The sequence below is a fragment of the Pristiophorus japonicus genome, chromosome 14 (genome assembly GCF_044704955.1).
Source record: "Pristiophorus japonicus isolate sPriJap1 chromosome 14, sPriJap1.hap1, whole genome shotgun sequence".
Lineage (NCBI taxonomy): Eukaryota > Metazoa > Chordata > Chondrichthyes > Pristiophoridae > Pristiophorus > Pristiophorus japonicus.
In genome coordinates, this window is record NC_091990.1 from 168,810,240 (window position 1) to 168,834,408 (window position 24,169).

The 24,169-nt window shown below is 48.5% G+C and overlaps 1 protein-coding gene across 1 annotated transcript in view; it reads right to left on the minus strand.

Annotated features, from left to right (window-relative positions):
- LOC139279543 (protein lin-54 homolog) overlaps positions 1 to 24,169 on the minus strand; it is a 228,533-nt gene that overhangs the window by 115,013 nt on the left and 89,351 nt on the right. Inside the window, exon 4 of the mRNA XM_070898671.1 lies at positions 15,354 to 15,412. Within this exon, the coding sequence (XP_070754772.1) occupies positions 15,354 to 15,412 (59 nt within the window). The remainder of the gene's footprint in view (positions 1 to 15,353; positions 15,413 to 24,169) is intronic.

A 24,169-nucleotide genomic window follows, 5' to 3' on the forward strand; every position in this document is an offset into this window, starting at 1 on the left:
CACAAGGGATCCCAGCATCCCTTGGGAGCACTGTATATAAGCCGGCCCCTCAGGCATGTTCCTCACTCTGGAGTGTCTTACTAAAGACTGAGGCCACTGTTACTTTAACCTCCCTGTGTGCAGCCTCATCTGTGTTAGGAACACAATAACTGGTGACGAGAATACGAATCCAACGCAAAGATGCAGCAAACTGTGGGCATCCTGGAGAAGTTCACGGAGGGTGAGGACTGGGAAGCCTATGTCGAATGGCTAGATCAGTACTTTGTAGCCAAGAGCTGGACAGAGAAGGAAGCGCTGCAAAAAGGAGAGTGGTTCTCCTCACAATCTGCGGGGCACCGACCTACAGCCTCATGAAGAATCTTCTGGCTCCGGTGAAACCCACCGATAAGTCGTATGAGGAGCTGTGTACACTGGGTCGGGAGCATCTTAACCCAAGGGAGAGCATGCTGATGGCGAGGTATCAGTTCTACATGTGCCAGCGATCTGAAGGTCAGGAAGTGGCGAGCTACGTTGCCAAGCTAAGGCGACTTGCAGGACAATTCTGAGTTTGATGGCTACCTGGAGCAAATGCTCAGAGACTTTTTTGTACTGGGCATTGGCCACGAGACCATCCTACGAAAACTTTTGACGAGAGACACCGACCCTCAGCAAGGCGTTTATGTCCACCAGTGATGACACCAAACAAATCTCTCAGCACACAAGTGCTTGCAATGTTCATAAATTAACTGGAACTGTGTTTGCGAGCAGAAATGTACAGGGCAGAACCCACAAGTTTGAAACTGCCAGCAGACCTCAGGTGACCCAGATGACTCAGAGTCCCCAACAAACGATGAATGCAAGGCAATTCACACCTTGTTGGAGTTGTGGAGGCTTCCGTTCAGCCTATTCATGCCGCTTCAAAGGGTATGTTTGCAAGAGCTGTGGAACAGTGGGGCACCTCCAACCAGCTTGCAAATGAGCTGCAAGCTCTGCAAAACCTGCTAACCACCACGTGGCAGAGGAAGATCGGTCCATGGTGGATCAAAGCAATTTCGAGCTTCCTATGCTGAAGTACACGGGGTGCACACATTTTCGATGAAATGTCCACCTATAATGCTAAATGTAAAATTGAATGGCTTACCCATAGCCATGGAACTGGACACTGGCGCTAGCCAATCCATCATGAGTAAAAAGATGTTTGAGAGACTGTGGTGCAACAAGGCATTCAGACAAGCCCTGAGCCCCATCCACATGAAACTGAGAAGGTACACCAAAGAGCTTATCACTGTCCTGGGCAGCGCCATGGTCAAGGTCACCTACGAGGGCACGGTGCACGAACTGCCACTCTGGATTGTCCCGGGCGATGGCCCCACACTGTTTGGAAGGAGCTGGCTGGGCAAAATCTGCTGGAACTGGGATGACATCTAAGCGCTATCACATGTCGATGAGGCCTCATGTACCCAGGTTCTGAACAAATTTCCTTCCATTTTTGAGCCAGGCATTGGAAATTTTTCTGGGGCAAAGGTGCGGATCCATTTGGTCCCAGAGGCACGACCCATTCACCACAAGGCATGAGCGGTACCTCACATGATGAGGGAGAGAGTGGAAATCGAGCTGGACAGGTTGCAGCATGAGGGCATCATTTCCCCAGTGGAATTCAGCGTGTGGGCCAGCCCGATTGTTCCAGTACTCAAAAGTGATGGCATGGTCAGGATTTGCGGTGATTATAAAGTAACTATTAATCGTTTCTCGCTACAGGACCAATACCCGCTACCTAAGGCAGACGACCTATTTGCGACGCTGGCAGGAGGCAAGACGCTCACCAAGCTCGACCTGACTTCAGCCTACATGACGCAGGAGCTGGAGGAGTCTTCGAAGGGCCTCACCTGCATCAACACGCACAAGGGACTGTTCGTCTGCAACAGATGCCCGTTTGGAATTCGGTTGGCTGCAGCGATCTTCCAGAGAAACATGGAGCGCCTACTCAAGTCGGTATCAGGCACGGTGGTCTTTCAGGACAACATATTGGTCATGGGTCGGGACACCGCCGAACACCTGCAAGACCTGGAGGAGGTCCTCCAGTGACTGGATCGCGTAGGGCTGCGGCTGAAGAGGCCGAAATGCGTTTTCATGGCAACAGAAGGGGAGTTTTTGGGGAGAAAGATCGCGGCGGACGGCTTTCGGCCCACAGACGCCAAGACAGAGTCTATCAGGAACGCGCCCAGGCCACAGAACGTCACAGAGCTGCAGTCGTTCCTGGGACTCCTCAACTATTTTGGTAACTTCCTACCGGTGCTAAGCACCCTCTCAGAGCCCCTACATGTGTTATTGCGCAAAGGTGAGAACTGGGTATGGGGAAAAAAACAAGTAATTGCTTTTGAGAAAGCCAGAAACATTTTATGCTCCAACAAGCTGCTTGTATTGTATAACCCGTGTAAAAGACTTGTGCTAGCATGTGACGCATCGTCGTACGGAGTCGGGTGTGTATTACAACAAGCTAATGTTGCGGGGAAGTTACAATCTGTCGCCTATGCCTCCAGGAGCTTGTCTAAGGCCGAGAGGGCCTGCAGCATGATTGTGAAAGAGGTATTAGCATATGTGTTCAGGGTAAAGAAAATGCATCAGTACCTGTTTGGCCTCAAATTTGAGCTGGAAACCGATCACAAGCCCCTCACAAGGCGATAAATACTAATGCCTCAGCCCACATACAAAGGTGGGCACACGCGCTATCAGCGTATAACTATACCATCCGCCACAGGCCAGGCACCGAGAACTGTGCGGATGCTCTCAGTCAGCTACCATTGCCCACCACGGGGGTGGAAATGCCGCAGCCTGCAAACTTGTTGATGGTGGCGCAGCCCGCAGACTTGTTGATGGTCATGGAAGCATTTGAAAATGATAAATCACCTGTCACGGACTGCCAGATTAGGACTTGGACCAGCCAAGATCCTCTGCTGTACCTAGTAAAAACTGTGTACTGCATGGGAGTTGGGCTAGCATCCCCGTTGACATGGAAGAGCCAATCAGGCCGTTCCAGTGGCGAAAGGATGAGCTGTCCATTCAGGCAGACTGCCTGTTGTGGGGTAACCGCGCAGTGCTACCCAAAAAGGGCAGGGAGACGTTCATCTCGGATCTCCACGGCACACATCCGGTATAGTAATGATGAAATCGATAGCCAGATCCCACGTGTGGTGGCCCGGTATCGACTCTGACTTCGAGTCCTGTGTACGGCAATGCAGCGTATGTGCTCAGTTGAGCAACGTGCCCAGAGAGGCACCACTAAGTTTGTGGTCCTGGCCCTCCAGACCATGGTCGAGGATCCATGTCGACTATGCGGGCCCGTTTCTCGGTAAAATGTTCCCGGTGGTGGTGGATGCTTTTTCAAAATGGATTGAATGTGAAATAATGTCGGGAAGCACTGCCACCGCCACCATTGAAAGCCTGAGGGCCATGTTTGCCACCCACGGCCTGCCTGACATACTGGTCAGTGACAACGGGCCATGTTTCACCAGTGCCGAATTTAAAGAATTCATGACCCGCAATGGGATCAAACATTTCACCTCGGCCCCGTTTAAACTAGCCTCCAATGGGCAGGCAGAGCGGGCAGTACAACCATCAAACAGAGCCTTAAACGAGTCACAGAAGGCTCACTCCAAACCCGCTTGTCCCGAGTACTGCTCAGCTACCGCACGAGACCCCACTCGCTCACAGGGGTGCCCCCGGCTGAGCTACTCATGAAAAGGACACTTAAAACCAGACTCTCGCTGGTTCACCCCAACCTGCATGATCAGGGAGAGAGCAGGCGGCAGCAACAAAATGTAAACGATGGTTGTGCCACTGTGTCACGGGAAATTGATCTGAATGACCCTGTGTATGTACTAAACTATGGACATGGTCCCAAGTGGATCGCGGGCCTGGTGATAGCTAAAGAAGGGAATAGGTGTTTGTAGTCAAACTAGATAATGGACAAATTTGCAGAAAGCACCTGGACCAAACGAGGCTGCGGTTCACAGACTGCCCTGAACAACCCACAGCAGACACCATCTTTTTTGAGCCCACAACACACATCCAAAGGATCAACGACACCACCCGGACCAGGAAATTGAACCCATCACGCCCAACAGCCCAGCAAGGCCAGGCTCACCTAGCAGCCCTGCATGGCCAACAACACACCAGCCCAGCGAGGGCACAGCCAACACACCAGAACAGACATTTGTACCGAGGCGATCCACCAGGGAAAGAAAGGCTCCCGACTGTCTCACCTTGTAAATAGTTTTCACTTTGACTTTGGTGGGGGGGGGGGGGGGGAGTGATGTTGTGTGTCTGTAAAGCATGCACTCCCCCTCCCATGTTCCCCACCAGGGAGTGCATACCCTGAAGTCCCAAGGGATCCCAGCATCCCTTGGGAGCACTGTATATAAGCCGGCTCCTAAGGCCTGTTTCTCACTCTGGAGTATCTTATTAAAGACTGAGGTCACTGTTACTTTAACCTTCCTGTGTGCAGCCTCATCTGTGTTAGGAACACAATAAATAGAATATTAGTAAACTAGCAGGAAATATAAAAACAGATTACAAGAGCTTCTTCAAGTATGTAAATAAGTAGAGAGTAGCAAAGATAAGTGTTGATCCCTTCGGGGCTGAGACAGGAGAAATGATAATGGGGAATAAGGAAATGGAAGAGACTTTAAACAAATATTTTGCATCTGTCTTCACAGTAGAATAAGCATACCGGAAATAATGGGGAACCAAAGGGCTAATGAGTGCGGGTCGTAAAGTAATTAGTGTCAGTCGAGAAAAAGTACTCAAGAAACTAACGGGACTAAATGCTATCAAATCCCCTGGGCCTGATGCCTACATCCTAAGGTTCTAAAAGAGGTGGCTGCAGAGATGCATTGGTTTTGATCTTTCAAAATTCCCTAGATTCGAGAACATTCCCAGCAGATTGGAATGTAGCAAATGTAACCACGCTATTCAAGAAAGGAGGGAGAGCGAAAATTGGGAACTGCAGGCCAGTTAACCTGACATCAGTCACCGAGGAAATTCTGGAATCCATCATTAAGAAAGTGGTAACAGGCCACGTAGAAAACCATAACATGACTAGGCAGAGTTAACATGGTTTTATGAAAGGGAAATCATGTTTAACAAATTTATTCAGAGTTTTTTTGAGGATATAACTAGCAGGGTAGATAAAGGGGAACCAGTGGATGTAGTATATTTGGATTTCCAAAAGGCATTCAATCAGGTGCCGTGTAAAAGACTGCTACACAAGATAAGGTCTCATGGGGTTGGGGATAATATATTAGCATGGATAGGGGATTGGTTAAAACAGAGAACAGGTCTAAACAGCTCACTTTTTGGTTGGCAGGTTGTAACTAGTGGGTGCTGCAAGGATCAGTGCTTGGGCCTCAGCTATTTACAATCTATATTAATGACTTAGATGAAGGGACCGAGTGCAATGTATCCAAGTTTGCTGACAATACAAGGTTAGGTGGGAAAGTAAGCTGTGAGGAGGACACAAAATGCCTGCAAAGGAATATAGACAGGTTAAGGGAGTGAGCAATAAGGTGGCAGATGGAGTATAATGTGGGGAAGTGTGAGGTTATTCACTTTGGTAGGAAGAATAGAATAACAGAATATTTTTAAAAGCGAGAAACTATTAAATGTTGGGGGCCGATTTTGATCAAGGCCTCCGCTCCCCAAGTGCCGCCGATGGCCACCGAGGTACCGGACAGTACTTTGGGCGGGATATTCATCGCCGAGATCCCTCGAAGGTCGGCGGGTGGCAAATGGATGATAGACGACGACAATCTGGGCAGCAGCGGGCGGGAGGTCTCATTCTCAGCGGCAGAGGCACTTGCCGCCCAAGTGCCGCTGAGGATGGCGTTGGGCCCACAGGGCTGAACAGCTGGAAAAAAAAAATCACCGGTAAAAAATGAAAAAACTATTGGAAGACCTTCAGGGGACCCCATCCAGGTAAGTCGCTGTGGAAAAAAAAAATGTTCACTAACCTTTTTTTCAGGATCTTCATACTGACCATCGGGGACAGACCAGCCTCCAGCCAGCGGTCCACCCCCGTTCTCCCGCCGGCATGAATATGGGAGCTCGGCGGGTGGGAGGTCAGTTGTGCCACTCGGCCGTCCGCTGACGTCAGCGGGCGGTTCCCGGCGACTCTCCCCTCCCGCCCGCTCCAGGACACCTCGAAAGTGGCACTGGGCGGATCGTCCAGAGGAATGTTGGCGGCAGTCGGCAACAGTGGGCGGTGAGTTGATCAATTTTGTCCCCAAGGTGTTCAGAGAGATTTAGGGGCTAGATTTTCAGGTTTGGCGATTTTGGGGCGTCAATCACGGCGGGGCAGTCCTGATAGCGTCTGGAAAAAGTTTGCGACTCCCTCTGTAAAATTCAGCCGAAACTGAGGTTCAATGATCGGGGGCGCTAAATCAGGCGTTACACACCTGTGCATGGCCGCCCAGTCGTAAACCATGGCGCAAAAAATGCTCTGGACTTTGCGCATGCGCAGATGTGCTCAAGGCTTCCCGGGCCCAGGTGAAAGTTTAGGGCACATCGGTTTTGTTTGCGCATGCGCAGCTCCACCGGCCCACTTCGTTCAGAGCATGAGAAATGGGGCAGCTGGAGAGCACGCTCTTCTCTGCAACGGCCGCTGAGGCCCAAGTTCAGGCCATTGAGAGGAGGCGGCCTGCACTGCATCTAGTGGGAGGAAGGAGGTCCGTGCCAAGGGTATTCAAAAAGAGTTGGAGGGGGATAGCCTCGAGGTGTCAGCGCCAGACATGGTGGCTAGAACTGCCACCCAATGCGCAAAGAAGTTTAACGACCTAACGAGGGTCGTCAGGGTGAGTACCCTTAACATTTATGGACCCATGCCATGATTGCAAGATTACTGTCTCACACGATATAAAGTCTTTGATGGAGCTGCTCCTTCTCTACATGTTCCAGGCCATGGTGTGGGTTGTTAAAGCCACGAGAAAGCTGGAGGTTCACTTCACCAGCATGCCCTGTGCATTCAGGCATCGCAGACCCTCTTGTCCCCTAATCATTGTGACCCCTCCTTGCACTCCCCTTCCATTGTTGATAGTCATTGCCCAAACGCAGATTATAATGAACACATTTGCACTTCCAGACAGTGGCAGCTATTCTACTATCGAAGGCACATGTGGCACAAGAGGAGCTGCGCATTTACTCAACACTTCTTTATGCTCTTATTATAGGTCAAGTTAGCGCATAATCGGCGTGAGCACCAGTGGACCAAAGCCGGAGAGCCTAATCTGTCGGACCTCCCGTGGTAGAGCAGTGAGTGTCGGCCCTCATGGGCACCCCAGAGTGGCCGGCAGCGAGGATGAGCCCCCTACGGGTAGTGACAGTATGTGAATGGCTGTTGCGATTGATGTGACTTCCTTGACCCCCTAATATCAAGTATACTAGCCCCTTCACATATAGATGCCACCTTCCTCTTACCCGCCTGCCCTCTCCCCTGCTGCTAGCCACACGTCTGTTGCTTTGTGTTTACAGATGACCAGCCAGAAGTGCAGCAGCCTTCCCATGGGCCGTCGACATCTGGGTCATGGGGGAGATGATGAGGGAAGAGACGACAGTGTGCTCCCTGAGAGAGAGAGACCCCATCAGTCCCACCGAGCGGGGACACAACATCGGCGGGGTGGGGAACGTCTCCTTTGAGGGCTTTGATGAGTCTGAGGTTCCTGGCCCCAGTGGCCTACAGCAACGCCGAGCGGGAGGGGAAGCTCGGAGGGTGAGTCGGCCCAGTAGTCCTGCTCAGAGACAGGCAGATGTGGACCTGGAATTGGTGGCTATGTCCAGGGAGAGCACGTAAATGCACCGCAACCTCATGGGTGCATCGGGTAGGACCTCGCAGACCATCACTTGTTGTGAGTGTGGCGGAAGCAGCCTCAAGCATTGCCCATTCATCTGAAGACTCCAGCCAGCCCATCCTTGGGTGCTCACAGAGGCAGATGGGCTCCAGCAGTGATAGTGGAGTCCCAGAGGGGATGGCGCGTTCCATGGGTGACTCGCCAGCAGTGATCGCATTGCAGGCACAAGCCATGCAACAGCTAGGTGATGCCATGTGATCACTAACTACTGCCTTCCTCTCCGTGTTCCCCACAGTCCGACGAGGAAGTGATAGTGCCGAAGCAGGCCAGCAAGCTGTGGTCACACATCGTGCTCTGGATGCTGAGGCTCAGCCCCACATGATTAACTTCTTGCAGCATTGGGTGGCAGTGGTCCCCTGGGAATGGAAGGTGCTGCCCTTCCTCAAAGTGACAGCATTCCCGCTCCCACCATCGCCACTCCGACCTTGCACCTGACGCAGTCCACACCCGAGCCATCACAGACTGTTGCTGCGATGCTGAGGCGGAGGAGTCCGCAGCCAGGCCTTCCAGGCCCAGAGCTGGACCAGGGCATCGTCTGGCCCACACATAAAGCAGCCTTGCTATGGGCACTGAAGCCTCATTGAGGAGGAGCAGTAGGCATGGGAGGGGGGGGGGAAAGGTTAGGGGAGGAAAGCTCAGGCCAAGTCGAATTAAGGACGAGGACTACATTGGGAACATGCACTGAAAATTGTTACTGCCGCCTGTAAATAGTTATGGTACATTGCTGCACTTCATTGTTGTTGAGTGCATTGCAACAGGACGTTGTATTTTTTTGTGGGGGGGGGTTTTGTTTGTTTCAGGAAAATGTTACTTTGGCTGTTTGCCATTGGCATCTTGTGTATCATTGCAAACTTCACCGGAGATATACCATTATGGTGGCACATAGCACAGGCAGTATTAGCTGCATCCATCAGCTTCCTCCATTCAAGAGAACTGATCCATTATGAGCTGCCGACATGCGGCTCTTGGTCCGGCAGCATCTCCCCGCTGCCTCCCCTGTGGCTCGCCATTCAGTGCCTCCCCGGCTCCTGTTCATCATGCTCCTCCTCGTAAGGTGGCCCTGCAATCCCCACCGGCAATGCCTGGCCCTTCATGATGGCCATGTTGTGTAGCATGCAGCACACCACAATGAACTCCGGCACCTGTTGAGCGGAGTATTGAAGGCTGCCTTCAGAGCAGTCCAGGTATCGGAAACGTTGCTCGAGCACCCCTATTGTATTTAGATGATGTTGTGGGTGGCTGCATGGCTCTCACTGTAACGCTGCTCCGCTTGTGTGATGGGGTCACAGAGTGGGGTCATTAGCCAGGTGGCTAGGCCGTATCCTTGGTCCCTGAGCAGCCAGCGGTTCCCGTGGTGGCTGAAACAATCGTGAGACAGTGCTCTCGTGCAGGATGAAAGCATTACGTGCGCTCCCTGGGTAGCGGCCATTCACTGCGAGGATGCGTTGCGTGTAGTCGCACACCAGCTGCACGTTTCGGGAGTGGTATCACTCTCGGTTTCTGAATACCTCTGTGTAATGGTTCTCGCAGGCCACGTGTGTGCAGTCAATGGCTCCCTGAACCCTCGAGAAGCTCGCAATTCTGCCGAACCTACATGCCCGCTCATTCTGGCTCTCCCTGCTCATTGTGAAGGTTATGAAATCCATTCTGCAGCATATTGAGAGATGCTGCATTTGTCCTACGCTGCAGCCTGGAAAGAGCCGGAACATAGAAGGCCAGTGCCACAGTCACCTTCAATGCGACAGGCAGTGCAGTCCTGTTAGCGCTGTGAGGCTGCAGGTCTTTCTGTAGGAGATGGCATATTTCTGTCAGCACTTCCTTTTGGAAGTGCAGCCTTCTCACACACTGCTGCTCAGAGAGCTGGAGGTATGAGTGTTGGTGCCTGTAAACCCGTGGTGGGTAAGGCCTCTTCCCCAGACGTCTTTGGCCTCTCCTCATCCATGGGCCAACATGGCCAAGAGCCCTTCTATCTTGATGCCGCCTAGCAAAAGCATGGAGCAGGATGTGCTGGCGAACTAGTAAAGCCCCCATTAAATTATTTCACTAAAGTTGTAAGGACACTGTAATGGCAGATAAAACTACCGCTTTAAAGTCTGAGCTTCACACAGTGTGCTATGCGCAAACGTTGCAGTCAACGTGACCTCCGATTTAGGATCTTCCTCCCTCAATTTAAACACGCGGCAAATAGCCCCTACTCCATTATGGGCCCGCCTGGCTTTTCAGGCGTCACTTGTGACGGACGTTCAATGCGGTGTTAGCACCTAACTTTGCAACTGGGGCACTAGTGGAACGTTGCACAACGATTGACGTCATGATCTAAATGAAACTACAGGGCGGGGCAGTAAGTTTTTGCACCGCCGGAAACGCTGAGCCGAATTTGCCGGCCGGGCGCTAAAAGCTGACCGTCTAGCGGTAAGCATTTAGACACCCTTTACCGCCGCTCCAGGATGCTAACAGAGGTTCTACGCCCCCCACCTACAACACTCTCCCCTCCATCCCGCGCCCCCGTCTCCCCTCAACTTCCCTCCGTCTCCCCGCACAGGCTCCCATCTTCGGGGCGTTAACCTTCTGGGGCAGGGAATTTTAGCCCACAGCGTGGAAGTACTGCTCCCACCGCAGAATTGGCCTGACCACCCCTCAATAGAAGCGGAGTGAAATTTTCCACACTCCACTTCCTTTGGGGGCATTTACCGGGGCACGACTGGATGCTCCTGTGACAGTTCGAATTGATGCTCTCCACTCTGTCCTGTGACAGTGAGAACTGGTGCTCTCCACTCTCTGTCCTGTGACAGTTTGAACTGGTGCTCTCCACTCTCTGTCTTGTGACAGTTCGAACTGGTGCTCTCCACTCTCTGTCTTGTGACAGTTCGAACTGGTGCTCTCCACTCTGTCCTGTGACAGTTTGAACTGGTGCTCTCCACTCTCCCGTCCTGTGACAGTTTGAACTGGTGCTCTCCACTCTCTGTCTTGTGACAGTTCGAACTGGTGCTCTCCACTCTCTGTCTTGTGACAGTTCGAACTGGTGCTCTCCACTCTGTCCTGTGACAGTTTGAACTGGTGCTCTCCACTCTCCCGTCCTGTGACAGTTTGAACTGGTGCTCTCCACTCTCTGTCCTGTGACAGTTCGAACTGGTGCTCTCCACTCTCTGTCTTGTGACAGTTCGAACTGGTGCTCTCCACTCTGTCCTGTGACAGTTCGAACTGGTGCTCTCCACTCTCTGTCTTGTGACAGTTCGAACTGGTGCTCTCCACTCTGTCCTGTGACAGTGGGAACTGGTGCTCTCCACTCTCCCGTCCTGTGACAGTTGGAACTGGTGCTCTCCACTCTCTGTCCTGTGACAGTTGGAACTGGTGCTCTCCACTCTCCCATCCTGTGACAGTGGGAACTGGTGCTCTCCACTCTCTGTCCTGTGACAGTGGGAACTGGTGCTCTCCACTCTCCCATCCTGTGACAGTTGGAACTGGTGCTCTCCACTCTCCCATCCTGTGACAGTGGGAACTGGTGCTCTCCACTCTCCTGTCCTGTGACAGTGGGAACTGGTGCTCTCCACTCTCTGTCCTGTGACAGTTGGAACTGGTGCTCTCCACTCTCTGTCCTGTGACAGTGGGAACTGGTGCTCTCCACTCTCCCATCCTGTGACAGTGGGAACTGGTGCTCTCCACTCTCCCGTCCTGTGACAGTGGGAACTGGTGCTCTCCACTCTCCCGTCCTGTGACAGTTGGAACTGGTGCTCTCCACTCTCTGTCCTGTGACAGTTGGAACTGGTGCTCTCCACTCTCTGTCCTGTGACAGTTGGAACTGGTGCTCTCCACTCTCCCATCCTGTGACAGTGGGAACTGGTGCTCTCCACTCTCCCGTCCTGTGACAGTGGGAACTGGTGCTCTCCACTCTCCCGTCCTGTGACAGTGGGAACTGGTGCTCTCCACTCTCTGTCCTGTGACAGTTGGAACTGGTGCTCTCCACTCTCTGTCCTGTGACAGTTGGAACTGCAGCACTTTGCAATCTTTCTCCATTTAAATAATAACTTGCTCTTTGATTTTTTTCTGCCAAGGAGGATTGACAGGGTAGATGCTGAGAGGTTGTTTCTCCTGGCTGGAGAGTCTCAAAGTAAGGGCCATAGTCTCAGGATAAAGGGAAGGACGTTTAAGACAGGGATGAGGAGGAATTTCTTCACTCAGAGGGGTGTGAATCTTTGGAATTCTCAACCCCAAAGGGCTGTGGATGTTGAGTCGTTGAGTATATTTAAGGCTGAGATAAATAGACTTTTGGACTCCAGGGGAATCGAGGGATATGGGGATCGGGAAGGAAAGCGGAGTTGAGGTCGATGATCAGCCATAATCTCATTGAATGACGCAGCAGGCTCGAAGGGCCGAATGGTCTACTCCTGCTCTGAATTCTTATGTTCTTAGTTCCACTACCTTTTGTGTTAAAAAGTGCCTCCTAATTTCACTCTGAAGTGGCTGAGCTCTGATTTTAAGATTGTGACCCTTCGTTCTGGGTTCCCTCATCAGAGGAAATAGTTTCTCTGTATCTATCCTATTGAATCCCTTTATCATTTTAAAGACCTCGATTAGATCTCCCTCAATCTTCTAAACTCAAGGGAATACAAGCCAAGTTTATGCAACCCGTCCTCATAATTTAACCCATTAAGCTCCAATGCCATTCTGGTGATTGTGTGTTGCCAATAACAACCTTCCTGAGGTGTGGTGCCCAAAACTGAACGCATTACTCCAGATGAGGTCTGACCAAGGCTTTGTGCAACTATTATTATACAATCTTATGGCATGATCTGTGCCCATAATGGCTCCCGTATGAATTAAATATCAGTTGGATGCCCAAAGCTTAATTTTTAATGAAACAATGCAAATTGTAAATGCGCAAATTCTTGCGAAAGTTAAAATTCAAAGTTTCACTTTCTGCTTATGAGAATCTTACTTTCCACTGTTTCTTGTTAAATGTTTTAAAATTAGATTTCCATCTTCCAGAAAGTATGATTTACCCGAGAGTTATAACTTTAATAGTAATAACACTTGTCTGTGAGTCTTCCCCAAGCAACTTGCAATTCAGAAATAAAGAAATCAAGTAAAAGTTAACTGCTTAAGTTCTCTTGTTTTTAATGCATAAGCAACTATTCTGCATTCAAGAATGAGTGTAGCTATTCTTGTAATAGTCATCATCATAGGCAATCCCTCGGAATCGAGGAAGACTTGCTTCCACTCCAAAAGTGAGTTCCCAGGTGGCTGAACAGTCCAATACGAGAGCCACAGTCCCTGTCACAGGTGGGACAGATAGTCGTTGAGGGAAGGGGTGGGTGGGACAGGTTTGCCGCACGCTCTTTCCGCTGCCTGCGCTTGATTTCTGCATGCTCTTGGCGATGAGACTCGAGGTGCTCAGCGCCCTCCCGGATGCACTTCCTCCACTTAGGGCGGTCTTTGGCCAGGGACTCCCAGATGTCAGTGGGGATGTTGCACTTTATCAGGGAGGCTTTAAGGGTGTCCTTGTAACGTTTCCTCTGCCCACCTGGGATCGCCTGCCGTATAGGAGTTCCGAGTAGAGCACTTACTTTGGGAGTTTTGTGTCTTGTTTGGAGTCTTGTAATAGTATGTCACCTGAAAATGATGTGGGTTATGGGAGAGTCCTGAATGCCAGTTGATTTGGACTTTCCATGAGAATAAAGTCTGACCTGTTGCTCTTAAAATGGTTGACACTTTATCCATTAGCTCTGGATCCTTTCTCATTTCAGTTTTATAAAGCAGTTCAAGTGTAAGGTTGGTGTTGCTAGGGTAATGCCACATATTCATATCTAATCTGGAAGTACTTAGGGCTTGAAATTCGGAACCGCAGTTTTTGAGACGGTGTCACCAGCTGAGTGCCAATTTTACCGCCGGCGTTAGGTACAGGCTTCAACGGCCAAATTCAATTTTTACGCCCAAAGACGAGAGAGCAGCGCTAAAAAGTGAGGTCGCACACTCATCCTCGGGCGGGAGCTCAGGAGGCCGATTGAATTGCGCATTGGGAGGCGAAGGCCGTGCTCGCTGGGAAACAGGAGGAAAAGGGAAGAAAGAAAAAATCTCAAACTTCTCCGACCGACACGCAAACTTCCCCACTGCTACAACTAATGAAAAGAAGATGAAATAAATCAAGAAAGAAATCTGACCTTGATCTCTGGGCAAATACGCCCGAGCACCGCGATGTTACATAAGAACATAAGAAATAGGAGCAGGAGTATGCCATACGGCCCCTCGAGCCTGCTCCGCCATTCAATAAGATCATGGCTGATCCGATCACGGACTCAGCTCCACTTCCCCGCCCGCTCCCCATAACCCCTTATTCCCTTATCGTTTAAGAAACTGTCTATTTCTGTCTTAAATTTATTCAATGTCCCAGCTTCCACAGCTCTCTGAGGCAGCGAATTCCACAGATTTACAACCCTCTGAGAGAAGAAATTTCTCAGCATCTCTGTTTTAAATGGGTGGCCCCTTATTCTAAGATCGTGCCCTCTAGTTCTAGTCTCCCCCATTAGTGGAAACATCCTCTCTGCATCCACCTTGTCAAGTCCCCTCATAATCTTATACGTTTCGATAAGATCACCTCTCATTCTTCTGAATTCCAATGAGTAGAGGCCCAACCTACTCAACCTTTCCTCATAAGTCAACCCCCTCATCCCCGGAATCAACCTTGTGAACATTCTCAGAACTGCCTCCAAAGCAAGTATATCCTTTCGTAAATATGGAAACCAAAACTGCATGCAGTATTCCAGGTGTGGCCTCACCAATACCCTGTACGACTGTAGCAAGATTTCCCTGCTTTTATACTCCATCCCCTTTGTAATAAAGACCAAGATACCATTGGCCTTCTTGATCACTTGCTGTACCTGCATACTATCCTTTTGTGTTTCATGCACAAGTACCCCCAGGTCCCACTGTACTGCGGCACTTTGCAATCTTTCTCCATTTAAATAGTAACTTGCTCTTTGATTTTTTTCTGCCAAAGTGCATGACCTCACACTTTCCAACATTATACTCCATCTGCCAAATTTTTGCCCACTCACTTAGCCTGTCTATGTTCTTTTGCAGATTTTTTGTGTCCTCCTCACACATGGCTTTTCTTCCCATCTTTGTACCGTCAGCTTTGCCCAGGCAGTATGGATGCCTTGCAGTTAGGCGTCCAAACAAACCAAGTAAGAGGGGCCTTGCACCCTGGATGACGTCACCACATGGGTGGCATTAGACGGCGCAGTGTTACCTCTTGGCTCCTCGACCAAAAAGCCGACCGAATTTGTCCGGAGCCATGGACGCCGTTTAACACCGACGGTAGGCCTTTGCTGCCCATTTGCCGCCTAGCAACGGTGCTAATGGGCGGTGTTATGAAGGGAATTTCGACCCCTTAGTGTTATCCTGTGGAATGATGGAAAACAAAATTTCCACAGTGAACAAAGGCCCTGCCCCTTCATCATTGAATGTTATACTTACTGATTGCTCAGGTAATTCCATACTGTTCTTGTAGGAAGCAGTCGCTCCAGTGCAGCAATCTAATTCAAAACATAAAAAACTCACCATCACTGTAAATGCAGAAAACAACAGTGAATCACCACATGAGGAATAACAGGAGGCTATCTGAGAAAAAATACACAAACACACAAAAACACACACTTCCCTGCACACTCCCCATAACCCTTCACTCCTTTATTGCTCAAAAATCTATCTCCACCTTAAGTATATTCAATGACCCAGCCTCCACAGCTCTGGGGCAAAGAATTCCACAGAGTTACGACCCTCTGAGAAAAGAAATTCCTCCTCAACTCAGTTTTAAATGGGTGGCCCCTTATTCTAAGATTATGCCCTCGAGTTCTAGTTTCGTCCATGAGTGGAAACATCCTCTCTGCATCCACCTTGTCAAGCCCCTCATAATCTTATACATTTCATAGAAAATAGAAACATAGAAAATAGGTGCAGGAGTAGGCCATTCGGCCCTTCGAGTCTGCACCACCATTCATTAAGATCATGGCTGATCATTCACCTCAGGAACCCTTTCCTACTATCTCTCCAAACCCTTTGATCCCTTTAGCCGTAAGGGCCATATCTAACTCCCTCTTGAATATATCCAATGAACTGGCATCAACAACCCTCTGCGGTAGAGAATTCCACAGGTTAACAACTCTGAGTGAAGAAGTTTCTCCTCATCTCGATCCTAAATGGCTTACCCCTTATCCTTAGACTGTGACCCCCTGTTCTGGACTTTCCCAACATCAGGAACATTCCACCTGCATCTAACCTGTCCTGTCCCGTCAGAATTTTATATGTTTCTATGAGATCCTCTCTCATCCTTCTAAACCCCAGTGAATACAGGCCCAGTCGATCCAGTCTCTCCTCATATGTCAGTCCTGCCATCCCAGGAATCAGTCTGGTGAATCTTCGCTGCACTCCCACAATAGCAAGAACATCCTTCCTCAGATTAGGAGACCAAAACTGAACACAATATACCAGGTGAGGCCTCACCAAGGCCCTGTTCAACTGCAGTAAGACCTCCCTGCTCCTATACTCAAATCCCCGAGCTATGAAGGCCAACATGCCATTTGCCTTCTTCACCGCCTGCTGTACCTGCATGCCAACTTTCAATGACTGATGAACCATGACACCCAGGTCTCGTTGCACCTCCCCTTTTCCTAATCTGTCGCTATTCAGATAATATTCTGCCTTCGTGTTTTTGCCACCAAAGTGGATAACCTCACATTTATCCACATTATACTGCATCTGCCATGCATTTGCCCACTCACCTAACCTGTCCAAGGCACCTTGCAGCCTTTTAGCATCCTCCTCACAGCACAAACCGTCACCCAGCTTAGTGTCATCTGCAAACTTGGAGATATTACACTCAATTCCTTCATCTAAATCAGTGATGTATATTGTAAATAGCTGGGGTCCCAGCACTGAGCCCTGCAGCACCCCACTAGTCAATGCCTGCCATTCTGAAAAGGACCCATTTATCCCGACTCTCTGTTTCCTGTCTGCCAATCAGTTCTCTATCCACATCAATACATTACCCCAATACCATATGCTTTAATTTTGCACACCAATCTCATGTGTGGGACCTTATCAAAAGCCTTTTGAAAGTCTAAATACACCACATCCACTGGTTCTCCCTTGTCCACTCTACTAGTTACATCCTCAAAAAATTCTAGAAGATTTGTCAAGCATGATTTCCCTTTCATAAATCCATGCTGACTTGGACCGATCCTGTCACTGCTTTCCAAATGTGCTATTTCATCTTTAATAATTGAATCCAACATTTTCCCCACTACTGATGTCAGGCTAACTGGTCTATAATTCCTTGTTTTCTCTCTCCCTCCTTTTTTAAAAAGTGGGGTTACATTAGCTACCCTCTAGTCCATAGGAACTGTTCCAGAGTCAATAGACTGTTGGAAAATGATCATCAATGCATCTACTATTTCTAGGGCCACTTCCTTAAGTACTCTGGGATGCAGACTATGAGGCCCTGGGGATTTATTGGCCTTCAATCCCATCAATTTCCCTAACATAATTTCCTGACGAATAAGGATTTCCTGCAGTTCCTCCTTCTCACTAGACCCTCGGTCCCCTAGTATTTCCGGAAGGTTATTTGTGTCTTCCTTCGTGAAGACAGAACCATAGTATTTGTTCAATTGGTCTGCCATTTCTTTTTTCATTATAAATTCAACTGATTCTGACTGCAAGGGACCTATGTTTGTCTTCACTAATCTTTTTCTCTTCACATATCTATAGAAGCTTTTGCAACTAGTTTTTATGTTCCCAGTAAGCTTCCACTCACACTCTATTTTCCCCCTCCTAATTAAAACCTTTGTCCTCCTCTGCTCAATCCTAAATTTCTCCCAGTCCTCAGGTTTGCAGCTTTTTCTGGCCAATTTATATACCTCTTCCTTGGATTTAACACTATGCTTAATTTCCCTCGTTAGATAAGATCACCTCTCATTCTTCTAAACTCCAATGAGTATAGGCCCAACCTACTCAACCTTTCTTCATAGTGCTCAACAAAAATATATTCCAGTGAAAAAGAAGGGCGGTAAGAGAAGGGATAACCAGCCGTGGATAACCAAGGAAATAAAGGAGAGTATCAAATTAAAAACCAATGCGTATAAGGTGGCCAAGGTTAGTGGGAAACTAGAAGATTGGGAAAATTTTAAACAACAGCAAAGAATGACTAAGAAAGCAATAAAGAAAGGGAAGATAGATTACGAGGGTAAACTTGCTCAAAACATAAAAACAGATAGTAAAAGCTTTTACAGATATATAAAACGGAAAAGAGTGACGAAAGTAAATATTGGTCCCTTAGAAGATGAGAAGGGGGATTTAATAATGGGAAATGTGGAAATGGCTGAGACCTTAAATAATTATTTTGCTTCGGTCTTCACAGTGGAAGACACAAAAACCATGCCAAAAATTGCTGGTCACAGGAATGTGGGAAGGGAGGACCTTGAGACAATCACTATCACTAGGGGGTTAGTGCTGGAAAGGCTAATGGGACTCAAGGTAGACAAGTCCCCTGGTCCTGATGAAATGCATCCCAGGGTATTAAAAGAGATGGCAGAAGTTATAGCAGATGCATTCGTTATAATCTACCAAAATTCTCTGGACTCTGGGGAGGTACCAGCGGATTGGAAAGCAGCTAATGTAACGCCTCTGTTTAAAAAAGGGGGCAGACAAAAGGCAGGTAACTATAGGCCGGTTAGTTTAACATCTGTAGTGGGGAAAATGCTTGAAACTATCATTAAGGAAGAAATAGCGAGACATCTAGATAGGAATAGTGCAATTAAGCAGACGCAACATGGATTCATGAAAGGGAAATCATGTTTAACTAACTTACTGGAATTCTTTGAGGATATAACGAGCATGGTGGATAGAGGTGTACCGATGGATGTGGTGTATTTAGATTTCCAAAAGGCATTCGATAAGGTGCCACACAAAAGGTTACTGCAGAAGATAAAGGTTCGCAGAGTCAGAGGAAATGTATTAGATAGAGAATCGGCTGGCTAACAGAAAGCAGAGAGTCGGGATAAATGGGTCCTTTTTGGGTTGGAAATCGGTGGTTAGTGGTGTGCCACAGGGATTGGTGCTGGGACCACAACTGTTTACAATATACATAGATGACCTGGAAGAGGGGACAGAGTGTAGTGTAACAAAATTTGTAGATGACACAAAGATTAGTGGGAAAGCGGGTTGTGTCGAGGACACAGAGAGGCTGCAAAGAGATTTAGATAGGTTAAGCGAATGGGCTAAGGTTTGACAGATGGAATACAATGTCGGAAAGTGTGAGGTCATCCACCTTGGGGAAAAAAAACAGTAAAAGGGAATATTATTTGAATGGGGAGAAATTACAACATGCTGCGGTGCAGAGGGACCTGGGGGTCTTTGTGCATGAATCCCAAAAAGTTAGTTTGCAGGTGCAGCAGGTAATCAGGAAGGCGAATGGAATGTTGGCCTTTATTGCGAGATGGATGGAGTACAAAAGCAGGGAGGTCCTGCTGCAACTGTATAGGGTATTGGTGATTCTGCGTGCAGTTTTGGTCACCTTACTTAAGGAAGGATATAGTAGCTTTGGAGGGGGTACAGAGACGATTCACTAGGCTGATTCCGGAGATGAGGGGGTTACCTTATGTTGATAGATTGAGTAGACTGGGTCTTTACTCGTTGGAGTTCAGAAGGATGAGGGGTGATCTTATAGAACATTTAAAATCATGAAAGGGATAGACAAGCGAGAGGCAGAGAGGTTGTTTCCACTGGTCGGGGAGACTAGAACTAGGGGGCAGAGCCTCAAAATACGGGGGAGCCAATTTAAAACTGAGTTGAGAAGGAATTTTTTCTCCCAGAGGGTTGTGAATCTGTGGAATTCTCTGCCCAAGGAAGCAGTTGAGGTTAGCTCATTGAATGTATTCAAGTCACGGAGATAGATTTTTAACCAATAAGGGAATTAAGGGTTACGGGGAGCAGGCGGGTAAGTGGAGCTGAGTCCACGGCCAGATCAGCCATGATCTTGTTGAATGGCGGAGCAGGCTCGAGGGGCTAGATGGCCTACTCCTGTTCCTAATTCTTATGTTCTTATGTTCTAATCACCTCATCTCACGAATCAACGTAGTGAACCTTCTCTGAATTGATTCCAATGCAAGTATATCCTTCCTTAAATATGCAGTACTTCAGGTGTGGCCTCATCAATACCCTGTACAGTTGTAGTAGGACATCTCTGCTTTTGTACTCTATCCCCCTTGCAATAAAGGCCAACATTCCATTTGCCTTCCTGATCACTTGCTGTACCTGCATACTAACTTCTTGCGTTTCATGCACAAGGACCCTCAGGTCCCTCTGTACTACAGCATTTTGTAATTTCTCTCCATTTAAATAATAATTTGCTTTTTTATTTTTCCTGCAAAAGTGGATAACCTCACATTTTCCCACATTATACTCCATCTGCCAATTGGTTGCCACTCACTTAGCCGATCTATATCCCTTTACAGATTCTTTGTATCCACCTCGCTACTTGCTTTCCCACCCATCTTTGCATCATCAGCAAACTTGGCTACATTATACTCGGTCCCTTCATCCAAATCATTAATATGGATTGTAAATAGTTGAGGCCCAGCACCGATCCCTGTGGCACCCACTAGTTACAGTTTGCCAACCTGAAAATGACCCATTTATCCCGACTTTCTGTTTTCTGTTAGTTAGCCAGTCCTCTATCCATGCTAATATATTATCCCCAACCCGTGAGGTTTTATCTTGTACAGTAACCTTTTATGTAGTACCTTATCGAATGCCTTCTGGAAATCCAAATACACCACATCCATTGGTTCCCCTTTATCCATCCTGCTCGTTACTTCCTCAAAGAACTCCAGCAAATTTGTCAAATATGATTTCCCTCTCATAAAACCATGCTGACTCTGCTTGACTATTTTATTCTTTCCAAATGTCCTGCTACTGTTTCCTTAATAATGGGCTCTAGCATTTTCCCAACGACAGATTGGAAACGACTGGTCTATAGTTTCCTGCTTTCTGTCTGCCCCTTTGTTTAAATAGAGGTGCTACATTTACGGTTTTCCAATCCGCTGGGACCTCTCCAGAATCCAGGGAGCTTTGGTAGATTGCAACCAATGCATCCACTATCTCTGCAGTCATTTCTTTTAAGACCCTGGGAGTTGTGCGGTCCTCTGGCCTTTCCACCATCTGTACCATATGAGAAGAGACCACTACAATTGCCTGCACATGAAATGTTTGCTCCCAAATCATAAATGTTTTAAAGCCTGAGTCCTTGAGATCTTGATTCTTGGGCCCCTCAACCAAGGGTGGCTTTTTCTGCCTTCTTTCAGGACAGATAGCTGTTTCCTCATGTTTCCTCCTCGCTCCTCCTGCTCACTGGTGCTCTTATAATTCACCAAGTGATAGCTTCGCTGTCTCAGTAATGACTTTATCCTGAACTGATGTATCTGGGCTGGGTACATGAGTAAGCATCGTGCTATTATGGGATGGGTGAATCAGGTGAAGAAAGTGTCATTCTTCAGATGCATTTTTCTGTAAGTGTTCCGCACATGTGAGGAACACAAGGCCCATTCATTTTAGGAAGGTGCTCTCTAACCTGTGAATTGGAAGATATAACTGTGCAATAGCAGGAGGCTTTCCAAGTCAGTAGAATACCTGAAGACAGTTATTGTAAGCACGTTTGTACAGGCTCTCCATTTCATTACTAATCTGATCCCGACAGCTTTCCTCCAACTCCTCCCTCTCCCACAGGCTCACTTATATGTTTGTCAAAGAGTTGCAGAGCTTTCTCCAAAGATTTCAACTTGCCACAAACAAATTCATAATGTCATTATCTTTTGCCCAGATGTCTGTAGACATTTGCTTGTGAAATCAGGTGCAGGAAATGCAATAGTCTCTTCATTTGTCAGACAAGCATTTCAGGAAATATGCAGTGGAATGGTAGCAAAGGAGGTGATTGTGGCGATCACTTCTGCCTATTAAGGGTCACATTAAAAAAAAATGATACCATGTGGTCCAGGATAGTGTGGAGATGAGTCCTGCTTCCAAAGGTCTATCAGCCTCTGCATGGGCACTTGTACCTTCACTTACCTTGGCCAAGCTGATCATTGAAAAGTTTATGGCACTGTATGGTTGGTAGAGTGGCACTGACTGCCAGTGCTTTCTCCCTCCAAACTGCCTGCATATCCTTTTTCTGAGGCATAACTGCCTGGGTGTCAAATAGTCATCATCCTCTTGCTATTATCTCTGCCAGCATTATCGCCACTGCAGCTTCTGAGAATCCTGAGGCCTTGATCATTACAGACCCTCCCAGATGGCGCACATCTACCATCACTTTTCAATGTTCAAGTGCAGCTCCAGATCTCTGTCTTTCTCTGCCCCGCATCTGAGTGACCCGCTGTGATTCTGGTCATTGAAGCACTGACCACACTCGATCAGCTCCGCTGGGCAGGCCACAATGTCCGCATGTCAGACACGAGACTCCCAAAGCAAGCGCTTTACTTGGAACTCCTTCACGGCAAACGAGCCAAAGGTGGGCAGAGAAAACATTACAAGGGCACCCTCAAAGCCTCCCTGATAAAGTGCAACATCCCCACTGACACCTGGGAGTCCCTGGCCAAAGACCGCCCTAAGTGGAGAAAGTGCATCCGGGAGGGCGCTGAGCACCTCGTCGCTGAGAGCATGCAGAAATCAAGCGCAGGCAGCGGAAAGAGCGTGCGGCAAACCTGTCCCACCCACCCTTTCCCTCAATGACTATCTGTCCCATCTGTGACATGGACTGTGGTTCTCGTATTGGACTGTTCAGCCATCTCAGGTCTCATTTTAAGAGTGGAAGCAAGTCTTCCTCGATTCCGAGGGACTGCCTATGATGATGTTGGTCATTTTGCCTGCAGCAAGCCTTTAACTGCAGCAGCCTCCCCCAACTACCCTCCCTCACAGTGGTGGAGATGTAGTCAAGAGTGGGATTCTTGCTGAAATCTTGCCCTGTATATTAAATGAGACACCACCAAGGAAAATATTTTATGGTGCTAACGCGATCTTCTAGGCAAATGGAAGCTCTGCCCTGCTGTTCTAATGATAAAATCATGAAAATCTAGACATACCTTTCAGCGGCAATGATAGGGACTCACTGGGAAGGTGGCAATGTTTGCAGGCAATGTTGACCCCAGGATGTTGATGGTGGGGGATTTGGCGATGGTTATTGTCATGTATTCAACCAGCAATGTAACCCATGTATAATATGACCTAAATTGTAGACTGTGAGAACAATGACCATTAGGTGGTGAACTTGTGGGAGACACGCCTAACCTGGACCTTCAGATAGACAAGAGGAAGCTCCACCCACTTCCTGGCACTTGAGTGCTAAGGAATAAAGGACAGGTCACAGACTGAACTTCTCTCAAGCATGGGCCTCGTGTGCATTTATACTGTACAGTAAGGACATATCAATGGCGACGAGAAACTGGGATTTAAACCACGCGAGCATGGCCACTAGCAGAACAGACGAGAGGTACTGTGTTAAGGAATGGCTGGGACAGAGATTCAACATTGTTAAAGCAGCACACAGTTCTCCAGGCAGACAAGGGCAATCGGGCATGCTCCAACATGTAGTCGAACCCAGAGGGAAAGTTCGACAAAGACAATGGCAAGCTGAACGGCGATTCACGCCATTGCAAGGGACAATGCGGCCAGTAATGGGGCCATCAACACCTGTTAATGGCGCACTCAAGGACAATAACAGGGGCAGTCAGGGACGATCAACTGGCAAGGGACCTTTTGTTTCCAACAGCAGCTCATGTTGGAGGCGTGGAGGCACACACTCAGCCGGAGTTTGCAGAGATGAGCAAAATACCTGCAGAAATGAACGCTGGGGGAAATCGCTGGAAGCTGAAGTTCAACGAGTTCATGTGGAGCACGTATACAGTTCATACACCAGGACGCCACCGATAATGATGAAAGTGCTCCTCAATGGCATCCCAGTATCAATGGAGCTAGACACGGGGGCCAGCCAGTCCCTGATGAGTATCAAACAGTTCGAAAAGTTGTGGGCGTCCAAGGCCAGGAGGCCAAAATTATCGCCGATTGACGCACAGCTATGGACATACACAAAGGAGATCATTCCGGTGTTAGGTAGCGCCACGGTAGTCGTGACCCACAAAGATTCGGAGAACAGGTTGCCACTCTGGGTTGTCCCGGGGGACGGTCCCGCACTACTGGGGAGGAGTTGGCTTGCTGTCATGAACAGGAAATGGGGCAATGTCAAT